At 30.9% G+C, this 11,954-nt stretch overlaps 1 protein-coding gene across 1 annotated transcript; it reads left to right on the top strand.

Moving 5' to 3' along the window:
- Positions 1-2,590: 2,590 nt before the first annotated feature.
- LOC105107744 (serine carboxypeptidase-like 25) lies at positions 2,591-7,384 on the top strand. The gene is made up of 8 exons (XM_011001777.1): positions 2,591-2,970; positions 4,208-4,411; positions 5,166-5,341; positions 5,664-5,945; positions 6,125-6,255; positions 6,354-6,449; positions 6,554-6,659; positions 7,008-7,384. Exons 1-8 carry the CDS (start codon positions 2,700-2,702, stop codon positions 7,149-7,151), a joined length of 1,410 nt encoding a protein of 469 aa, XP_011000079.1. The 5' UTR covers positions 2,591-2,699; the 3' UTR covers positions 7,152-7,384.
- Positions 7,385-11,954: the final 4,570 nt, after the last annotated feature.

Here is an 11,954-nt window from a genome sequence, read left to right on the forward strand (position 1 = left end):
TGGGAGGTCATGTCAATGGCTCGTGTGTTTAGATGACCTTCTACGCTAGACTCTGCTGCTTCTGCAGTGTAATTAACAGTGGCCATTCCGACGATGGCATGTCCATAGCAGTAACAGAGAGAGACGACCAGACTTTTCTTGAGTGCGAGTAGAAATCTCCATTCAGAATAAGAAATTCTTCTTAGCCACCTTGATTCCTGAAGATTTCTCGATTAAACAATAATATATGCTAGAAGATTATGGGTTCCCAGTTCCAGTTTTTTTTCTGGGAAGTTAATGGCTGCCCATGACTAACTGAGAGAGACTCTCACCTTTTTATCACTTCCTTCCCGGCCGTTTCTTCAGTCCCCGTGCTAGGGACAGTGTCGAGTGTGGGGGGCCTATATATGCTTGGGATAGTGTCAACGCCACCATCACTCCTAAGCACTGTCCCCCATTACTCCCTGCTTCGCTTTCTACTCTCCACTCTACGGGCCATAAGTAGGGCTGTTTCTAAATCTTGTACAGCTAGTTTACCACTACATTTGTACTTCATTTCTTTTCACGATTAAAAGAACACTACCAGTATTTTTTTTTTATTGTAAGGATATCAAAAATTTATCAAAGTAAAAAAAAAATATATATCAAAAGAATAAGAATTAGTTCTAATAGGAAAAAAAAATTAAAGTATGAAATCATAAAAAAATAATTAAAAATTATCTCAAATAAATAAATAAAAATCAAAAAAATAAAAATTAAATTTTACAAACCAGAAAATTGGAGGGTGAAATTAAAAAAATAAATTATTTGAAATTAAATAAATAATAATAAAAAAAGGAATCAAATTTGAAAGAAAAACAAAATAAAAAATTAGTTTTAAAAATTAGAGGCTTGACCGTAAAAATCAAGATGAAAAGAAAAAAAGAAAAAATTATTAACATTAAACTAAAAGTTTGTAAATTACATGTACTATCTAAAAAGAAAGACTTCACTGAGATTATTATAAAAACATCAAAAAAATATTGTTTTTTGTCATTATAATTCACCATAAGTACTTTTTGTGGATGTAAAGAGAGCCTAAAAAGGTTTTTTATTAATTTTTAAATTATTTTTTAATATTAATTTAATTAAGAATTACAAATTGAGTTTTATATTTTTTTTTCAAATTATTCCATCCACATTGGTTTTTATTTCACATACACACAATTGAGTTTTTTTTTGTTAAAATTATTCCTTCCACATTGGTTTTTATTTCACATACACACCTCCATGGATCATGCCACATTGCCATCCCTGTAAATGCTACCAGCTTTACCAGTTCAGAAAACCAAACAAAAGAACATGTATTCACATACTCGGTTGAGATTATTGAGACAAAACTAGAAAATTGAGTAAACGAATCTTCCGAAGCAACTTTGCGTGTTGCCGAATGCATGAAAATAAATTTACAAGAAAGGCCAAGCACAGCCCATCCCTGTTCAAAGCATCACTAGATGAAGCAATGCTGTGGACATATCATGTGAGCATAAAATGCTAAATTTGATGGAAATGTATCGAAGATGAGAGAAGAAGATAAAAGATCGATGATGATCTGTTATCAGCAACAGCAGCGGCGCTGCTGAGTAGAGCAAGGAATAAAATAGTGGACGATGACATTGACACCCTTTTGAAGGGCAATACGAATCCAAGGCAGCCATCATCACCATGCCCACACAGCATGCTGTAAATGGAATTCAAAAACACCCTTCTCGCGTGCACGTAAAGAGAGCCAGAGAATAAAGCTTTTTATTATACTTCCACCTAGCTACTTGCTTACGCGAAGATTATTTAGGGTTTGCCTCTGAGTTTTAATTTGGAATTAAGTCAATCATTATTTTTATGCGAACAAGATTATTTTTAAGTTATGTGAACACAAATTCAAAGGGTATGGACTCATAGCAAGCTGCATCTAAGGTTCGTAGCCTTGTGGCCCTTTTCCTGCTTGAAAGACTTTCTGTTTCTTGCAAATCTTTTTGCAAGGAGACGATGATTGCTAGCACATGATCAGGTGCCACCAAATTAGCCTCGCACTAAAGTAATACGCTCTGGACAACAACTCCCGTCTATGACAAACTACGATTTTCTTTTTGACCTAGCGAAAACCACCCTTTTTGAAGCTCATCGGAGAGCAAATTATCATTAAAAAACAGAGGGAGAGAAACACAAAAGCAAGTGATGGTAATGGATGAAGCGACGAAGGCAGTGAAGCAAGGTATCGGTCAAAGTTTCATACATGAATACAAGAGGAATTAATGGAGGATTAGAGGGGACTGTTTCATGTGTAAGCGTTAAACATGTGATCCCAGTTCCATTTGCCTGGGACACAGAAATTAAGATAACCCTTTTCCAGAAAACTAAAAATATATATTTATGATTTGTATATAGACACCTCATAGACTCCATATTTATTTTTTAAAAAAAGTGGGGCTAGTATTGTCTTTTCAAGATTGGCGTCTGCTGTAGCAAATGTAATGGGTGCCCAAATGCATAAATTGTTGTGCTGTTGGGTGATGATATCCATAGATCATGCCTCCCCCTCCCCCCCCTCCTATTTAATCCCCCCTCTCTCCTATTTAATCCAAACTGAGTGACACTCTCCATACTCAGCTTCGCGCACACACTAGAAAGTGCAGGCCCATTTGTTTGCTTCGCTTCTGCTTCTTCTTCCACCAACAAAGGCCATGGTCATGGCTGAAAAACAGATCTTGGTTTCCATTGTCTTTGTTTTGCTTTTATTTGTTTTCTCCTCTAGTGCTAGTCATCACCATGCAGTGAGTGAAGAAGAAGAAGCAGACAGGATATCTTCACTTCCTGGCCAACCTAAGGTCTCTTTTCAACAATTCTCTGGCTATGTTACAGTAAACAAAGCTGTTGGTAGAGCTCTCTTTTACTGGCTCACCGAGGCTGTCCATGACCCCTTGTCTAAACCCTTGGTTGTTTGGCTCAATGGAGGTTAGACCCCCCCTCCTCTCCTCTTTCTCTTTCTCCACAGGTCTCTTTGCATCACTAGTTTGATTTTCTGTCATTGTTATGTATCGATCATTAGGGATATTGCCTAGTCGTGTTCTCGAGAAAACATTAGCGGGATATACTTGTGTCAACATGCATTTTCTTGTATTTGGTACAAGAATTACCCCAGCCCTTGTTTCTCCTTCTATATATCTAGAAATAGACATATATCAGAAACTTTCTTTGTTGCAGGCATGGAAACGAATGATGAAGATTTTTAGAGTCTTCTTCTATATCTTTTGGAACTATAAGTTTCTATACACTGCACTATCAATTTTTAAACACCTCTTTTCTAATTTTCGTTGTTTTGTTTGGAACTTAAAACTCATCCAAAAAGAGGCATGGAAGTTTAAATCATTTAGTTCTCTCTGGTTAATCTGCGATGAGGTGCCTTTACTTTTTATGCAGCAGGCAGAAACTAGTGAGAAGAGAAGAAAAGAGGCGCAGTGGTCAGTGCTCACATGAATGGCCTACCAATGGCTAAAAATGATGACCCAACTACTAATAAATGATAGTAGAATGACTAGGCGCATTCTCACCCTTGTTATCCAGAAAAGGCTGAAAAAATGCACACAAGACTCCAAAAGATGGAGTAAATACGTATGCGCGTCTAGGTACATGGACAGGATGCCGATCTAACTTGAATTTAAATGAACTTTTCTGGATAATTATATAAAATTTCATTTTAGATTAATAATGAATATTTAAATGGATATTTGAAACCATCTATCGATAGAATATCTAATAAAATATGTACTGGGTGAAATAGAAAGAGAGATAATTGCTCGAGAGCATTCAGGAAGAGGCCTCATTATTAGGTCACAGCAATTACGACTTCATTTAGTCAGCTCTGTCAGCTTGACCATCAATGCATTAACTAAACCAAGAAATTATAGCATAAACAGTCTGTCCTCTCTTTCTAAACCACACTCGTCAGCTCAAGTTTCAGTACCGATTTTGAAAATTAAGTCTGTAGAATGCAATCTGTAGATCTCCCTGTATATTGGGTTGAGTCTAAGAAAATCTTTGCATATTAAGGCAAATACATGATGTGGAGCCAAATTTGTTGGCACGATCTCTGACCATTTCTATCAAAGCAGCATGATCTGGTATGTTTTTGGGACCCATCTCTTCATTGTCATGGTTTTAATCTCTCTTCCTTCTACTTGTAAATAAGCAGGTCCTGGTTGCTCTTCTGTTGCGTATGGTGCTTCTGAGGAGATAGGCCCATTCAGAATCAACAAGACTGCCTCGGGATTATACCTCAACAAGTTTTCATGGAACACTGTGGCCAACCTCTTGTTCCTGGAAACACCTGCTGGTGTTGGCTTCTCGTACAGCAACCGGTCCTCTGATTTGCTTGACACCGGCGATGTTCGCACTGGTAGCAGTCATTTTATGCCAGCGTTAGATAAGTTATTGCTATGTTTTTTTTTGTATTTTATAACCAGGATATTTGAACCAGCTTAGCTTACTCGCACTATAAGAAAGCGTGCGTGATTTCTAAGGCCATGATTTGAAAAACTAGCCAGCTCCCCTACAATATTATAATGATGATGCTATAGGTCCTAGTGCTTATCATTGGGTAGTCTAGTAATTTCTTTGATCAACTTAGATTTAACAAGTTAATCACAGCTTTATGATTATGATTCGGACAAGTAGTACTTAACATGATATGCCCATAATTACATGATTCGGTCAGCTCAACTTGGTGATCTTCATCCGGCCCAAACAGGGTTAGTGAAGATGTTTAGGGAAAAAACAAAAATAAAAAACTTTGGTTGATCTAGTCAGTCCATTCAACCTGTAACTGGGTCTTGAGATGGGTCGGCCATGGGGTCGAGTCTTATTATTATTGATTTGCCTCCATTTATAATTGCACATTGTTAGATACACGGGCCTTGGTCCATGATATCATTGCCAGCCAGGGGAAGCTTGTTATAGTATTTTAATCCTTGCAGGACTCCTATAGTTTGTTTATTATTGTCTGTGATTGAAATATGATGTAAGCCGTTCGACGTACTAGTGCGCTTCATGAATATCTGAGATAGGAAATTTTACAAGCCATATGATGAGCATTCTTGGGTCTTTGCAGTTGTATTTATTGCGATTTCAATCTAATTTGTAATAATGATCAGCCATGGACTCACTGGAGTTCCTGCTTGGATGGATGAACCGCTTCCCACGATACAAGCACCGAGAAGTGTACCTTACTGGCGAGAGTTATGCAGGCCATTATGTTCCTCAGCTGGCTGGAGAAATTACAATGTACAATAAAAGGTCCAAGCATCCAATAAATCTCAAAGGATTTATGGTAACTTTTTATCCCCATACTATCTGATAGATCCATTTGCATTGCGTTGCTTTGTTTTCAGTTGTGTGTTATGCACAATCAGAACCAGACGAAATCATGGGCTGAAGTTCCTTTCCTAGAAAATGGTTTTCTTCGCTGATTAAGATCACAGCTTCCAGGTCCCATTCATCTGACAATTAGAAATGCTGTGCCTGTGCCTGGTTTTGTAAAATGTTAAAGTAATTTCAGTTCTATAAATTAAAAATTAATTAACTGGTTGTAGTTCTCTTGCCCCATAGATTGCATTTATATAACCTATAAATTATTATGAAATGGATTCCAGGTTGGGAATGCAGTTACAGACAACTATTATGACAACCTTGGAACAGTGACGTACTGGTGGAGCCATGCAATGATCTCTGATAAAACATATCAGCAGCTCGTCAACACTTGTGATTTTCGAAGGCAGAAGGAGTCAGACGAATGTGAATCATTGTATAGTTATGCCATGGATCAAGAATTTGGCAACATTGACCAGTACAATATTTATTCACCTCCTTGTAACAACTCTGATGGCAGCACCTCCACTCGCCACACTATTCGATTGCCTCACCATCCCCATAAGGTATTATTTAAATCAAGCTTTAGCAATACTGATAAGACTGATATTTCTGCGTAGATTTTGTCAAAAAAAAAAAAAAAACATATGCTATCTGCTCAGGTACAAAATGATTGATACGTCATATGCGATCTGCTCAGGTACAAAATGATTGATACGTCCCCTATTTTTTCTAAAACTATCAGGTTTTCCGACAAATATCTGGCTATGATCCTTGTACTGAAAAATATGCTGAGATATATTACAATAGGCCGGATGTGCAGAAAGAACTTCATGCCAATGTGACCAAGATTCCATACAAGTGGACTGCTTGCAGGTGAATTACCAGAGCTCTAGGCAACTGCACTGACAAAAAAAATCAAGGGAATCCACACATTTACTCCAAGAACTAAACTGATGTTTCTGCTTATGCAGTGAGGTCCTAAATCGCAACTGGAACGACTCGGATGTTTCAGTTCTCCCAATTTACAGAGAAATGCTTGCTAGTGGATTGAGGATTTGGGTGTTCAGGTGAGATATTTGTCTTGGTTAATCTAACGACTCTACAGAATTGTTTTTCATATATAATTTTTAACAGTTAATCACTTTTTTTTCCTCCTATCGATCCACTGCAGTGGCGACGTCGACTCAGTGGTCCCAGTTACAGCTACTAGATACTCCCTTGCAAATCTTAAATTAGCAGCAAAGATCCCATGGTATCCTTGGTATGTTAAGAAGCAGGTAAGGATTCTGTCCTATGTTCTTTGTTTATGTTATACTGGAATTGATAGAATGTTGTGATAATATGCTTATAATCCCACTAGGGAAACCTGCAAGAATTAGTCCTTGTTTAATATATTTCAACAGATTGATAGGATACAAAGTCAACGAGATCGAGGCTAACAAACTTTGTCATTTACCAGAATCTAACACCATTTGATTATTATTTTATTTTTAAAAATTTATTTTAGTTATAAACAAATCAATCTCGGATACGAATCTTCAAACTAACTAGATATGGAAATGAAACTGTATGTTAAGAAAGTAAAGGGTTTTTGAATTGTTCTATCTGGATGTGGATTTGTGAAGGTTGGAGGCTGGACTGAGGTATACGAAGGGCTGACTTTTGCAACAGTGAGAGGGGCTGGCCATGAAGTGCCACTTTTCAAGCCCAGAGCAGCTCTTCAGCTATTCAAATCATTCTTGAAAGGGGATCCCCTTCCTAGGTCTTGAAATAAAACAAAAAAAGAAAGAAAAATCTCCCCAATTTAGTAAAACATAGTCCCTTTCGTGTTATTGTTGCAATGTAGACACAGATTTTATTCGACCATTGAGGAATTTCAGTAGGAAGAAGAGTTTGACTGTGTAAAAGCAGGGAAAGGCAGATGGAATGGAGAGGGTTTTGCTCTGTGATTGTGCGAATCCAATCCGTGCCTTTGCTTCACTGGATAAAAAAATAGTTTTATCTATTTTTTATTTTCGATATTTATCTTTTTTTAATTTTTTTTTTGTATAAACCCAAATCTAATCCCTACCCTTTTTAATAAAAATTATTTATTCTCAATACTTATCTATAATTTTAAATTAGTTCTGTATCACACAAGCATGAACCCTAATCCCATTCCTTTTTTTTCTAAACAAAATTAATTTCTAGTACATAATAAAAAGTTTGTTTTATTTACTATTTATTTTTAATATTTTCCTATCTATCATAACTTCTTACTTTTTTCAAAATCTTGGGTTATCAAAATAACTGATTTACAAAATTTATTTTATTCCCTAATCAGTTGTTTTAACTTGTAAAGCACGAGTATTATAATAAATCTTAAATTAAACTAAAAAAATAAAAATAAAAATCAATAGATCATGTTATTTGGTCGTGTTATTTTTTAAAAACCTTTTGTGTTAGAATATGCTATTTAGAAACAAATTCAAACATTGACTGGTCAGCTTTTTCTTGATTGAATTGTTTTTGCCTTGATGTCTATCTACTCTTTGTATGGATGTCGTGGAACAATTATTTATATTAACATCATTTTCCAGTCAATGTCCTCTCGTGACATCACTTTTGATTCTTCTTTTTCTTTTTTAAATTATTATTTCAAGAAAAGATGGATGGATATCTAATAATAAAAAACAGTCAACTCAATCCTAGCTCTTCAATTTTGTATTTATTATTCAACTTATCATAAATTTAAATATTTTTATGGTTATTTAAGATTTATATAATTATTAATTTTAAAATTTATAAAATTAATTAAGATAAATATAAAATGAGTCAACTATTTATGTTAATAAAAAAATAAACTTTAAAGGGTATAATTTAACATGACTCAACTATTCATGTTAATATAAAAATAAACTTTAAAGGGTATAATTTAACTAAATCTCAGGAACTGAAGGTTTATATAATCCTAATTTTAAAACATAAAAAAAATTAGTTAATATATATATATATATAAATTAACCTAGATCTCAAAAAATTAGTGAAGATATATATAATATTAACAAAAACTAATAATAATAACAAGAAACAGCCAAATCACTAGACTTTTTAATGAGGTTTAAAATAATTTTAAAAGTATATTTTAATTAAAAATATTATATATATATATATTAATATTTTGATATCATTATATTAAAATTATTTAAAAATTATTTAAAAATACATCAATTTAATACTTTATTAAAAAAATATTTAAAAAAACATGTTGAAGAACGAAAACAAATGGCAAATCTAGTTTCATCAAATGAAAAGTGTTAATCAAATTTCAACCTAAATGATTAGTTCCAAGCAACAGCCTTACCGTCACTTTCGTCACGGTTTCTCCATCAATTACGGACTCCTATGCCCGCCGATTGAATATAATTTTAATGTTTGACCTTGTGAATAAAAAATTCTAAATATTTGGTGATATTTAACCAGATACGGCATGGTTTGAGGTTGTCTTTGTTGAACTACAATCCTAGTTCAAAATAAAAATAAATTTTTTTAATCAATTGATCAAATTTATATTTATCAATAAGTATTTCATGGGTAAAAATTGATTATAAATATTTGAAAAATAATTAAAATAACTATATTTATTGATATGAGTTAGACCCACTTCAACAAGTTGATTTAAATAGTTTGTGAATTTAAAAGTTTGTGTAGAAATATGGATTTGGTTACTTTTTAAATAGTTTTTCGTGTTAAAATATAAATTAATAATATTTTTTATTTTTTAAAAATTATTTTTGACATCAGTACATCAAAATAATTTGAAAACACTAAAAATATATTAATTTAAAATTAATAAAAAAAAATTAATTTTTTTCAAAAATACGTTTAAAACATAGAAACAAGGCTATTTCAAGTAAAAACATTTTAAATTTTTAATTGATACAATAAAAATGATGTGATTTTTCAAGTTAACTTCAAACTTGGGTAAAACCCTTTTTTATATATTTTTTAATAAAGTCAAAAACTATATAATTAATTTATGTATATTTGACTTTATATATATATATATATATGTGAATTTTTTTAAAAAAATTTAATATGAAATACCTATATACAGAGAGTTTGCACACATATAAATTGTTTTTTTGTTTTTTTATGTGAAATAATTATATATAACATACAAATAAAAAAATTTATTTTTTAATTTTTAAAAATAAAATATTAAAAAATTTTAAAATTTTTAAAAATTAACTGCAATCAAGCTATATAACCAGGAACGCAGCCACATCAATGAGCTAATGTCATAATCAAAGTTAATAACTAAAGCTGTAAGTATCTCACCAATAAAAAATAAATTAAATCATCCCAGCACAAAATCAGCTGAAGTGGGTATAGCAGGTGCTTGACAAGATGGAAATATTAATCAATAAATGACAAAAAAAAAAAGAAGGATCAGACCACTGCGTTCTGGCTTGCGTGCTCTCCACTATAGGAAAGATCAAAAGTTAATAAAAAAAAAATTAAAAGTATATGTCAATGTATATTATATAATGTCTCAGGGAATTATTTAAATTTTTTTATTTCAATTATATAGAAATAAGATTATTTTTATAAGAATTATAATAATTGAAATTCCATTAAAACAAAATAATTTTCTAGTTTATCTTTTTTTCTTATTAATATAGTTTTTTGAAGCCGTGTTCTTTATTTATAAATAATGAAAGCAATTAGAATAAATATAAAAAATCTAATTGAATGATTTGAAATAGGATAAAAAATATCTCTTTATTAAAAACCTATTTATCTTATTAATTTACTTTCTTTATTTTCACATTTTCTTACAAGAATTATAAAAGAAAACTTTACTAAAATAAATTATATTTTGATAATTTTGCATAAATATATCAAAAAATATAAGAATAATATACTATACACAAGTGTTGTTGCACAAAAATCCTTGAAATCTATTTTCTATTTAATTATATGTTAATACAAATAGGCTTTTGTAAGAAAATATAATACATTAAAATAAAATCATGAAGGACTATATAAAAAAATTGCTTGCTCATATTAAAGAACAATGTTGTAATCTTATTTGAAAAAAATAAAATAAAATTTTAACAATAACATTAATAATAATAATAATTAAAAAATACTTTACAAAACAAAAATAACTAGATGCTTGGTTTTCTATGGGCCAACACATCTATTTTTATGGGAAAAAATAAAAAATAAACGTCATTCGCTATTTAAGATGATTGAAAAGTCAGAGTTTAATTTTATTAGCATTAAAAACTTATTATTAACTTTGTTTGCAACTAAAAACATATAACAAAATATTTTAAAAACTTCAATAAATCAATTTTTAAGATCAAATCAGCCTTTAGTTAATAAAAAAATCAGAAAATTAAGTTGAATAAAAAAAATTTTAGAGGGTCGATGTAATTGTTCTCGCAAGATAAAAAAATAAAAAGCATTTTAATGACACTCATTTAGTCAACTAAACCTATTAACATAAAGATGAAGTTTTCCACTCTCTATTTTTTTATTTTCAACGACCTTTTATATCTCATTTTCTTTTAAATTTAATGGTTGAAATATAAATAAAATAAAATTTTAGTCCAAAGGTAGAAAGCTTAAAACTAAAATGACCAGAAAAGCAAGTCAATTGATAATATGTGGACAAAGACGCACCTTTTTTTTTTTAATTTGTGAAAAGCCTCTGTTTTTTCATTTTATTTTATTTTTAATTGTGATTTTATGGTACAAATTTAAATTATATGTTATTAAATGGGCCTTCATTCAAATCCTGAAGTGTGATAAAAACCTTTGACCATAAGAATATGATGCAGGGAGAGAATAAACTATTAACCCATCAAACATCACAAACAACTTATACACAGATAAAATTAAAAAAAAAAAAATTCAGCGACCAAAACAAAAACAAAAACTTATTATTAAAACTAATAGTGATCCATGACGTCTGAACAATGAAATCTCTCGGAGAATCAATATCTTTTTAATTTAATTTAATCCAATATAATGCCCTTTTAATCAATATAAAAGCCCGTTTAGATATAGTTTTTTTTAAAATAAAAGAATTATAAAACAAACCCAACAAAATAGGTAAAGTTTTAGTTTATGTGCTGCTTAAAACAAAGGTAATATAATTTTTTTTATTAATATAGATATTTAAATTAATTTGTGTATATTTTTATTAATTTAACAAGTTCTAAAATTAATATTTATGTGAATAAAATAAATTTAAGCTTTGTAAAAATTATATTGATAATTTTTAAAAAATAATCTAAAATTTAACTAGTTATACTATACTTTTTAAATTAAAAATATTATAATTTATAATGTATAATCAAATCCCAAAAATCAAATCTACAATAAAATTAGCAAATTAATTATCTTATAAAATAAAAATGAACCAAATCCAATCCCAATTCTAAAATAGCATCATCAGACTTAAAAAAATATTTAAATAAAAACAAATAAAAACACACAGGAGCTAATGATTACTTCAGTTTCCTGAAAAAAAAAATCACCATATACTTTCCTTTTTGATTAAGAAAACGAAGCATGTA

Source organism: Populus euphratica, unplaced genomic scaffold (genome assembly GCF_000495115.2).
Source record: "Populus euphratica unplaced genomic scaffold, PopEup_1.0 scaffold169.1, whole genome shotgun sequence".
NCBI lineage: Eukaryota > Viridiplantae > Streptophyta > Magnoliopsida > Malpighiales > Salicaceae > Populus > Populus euphratica.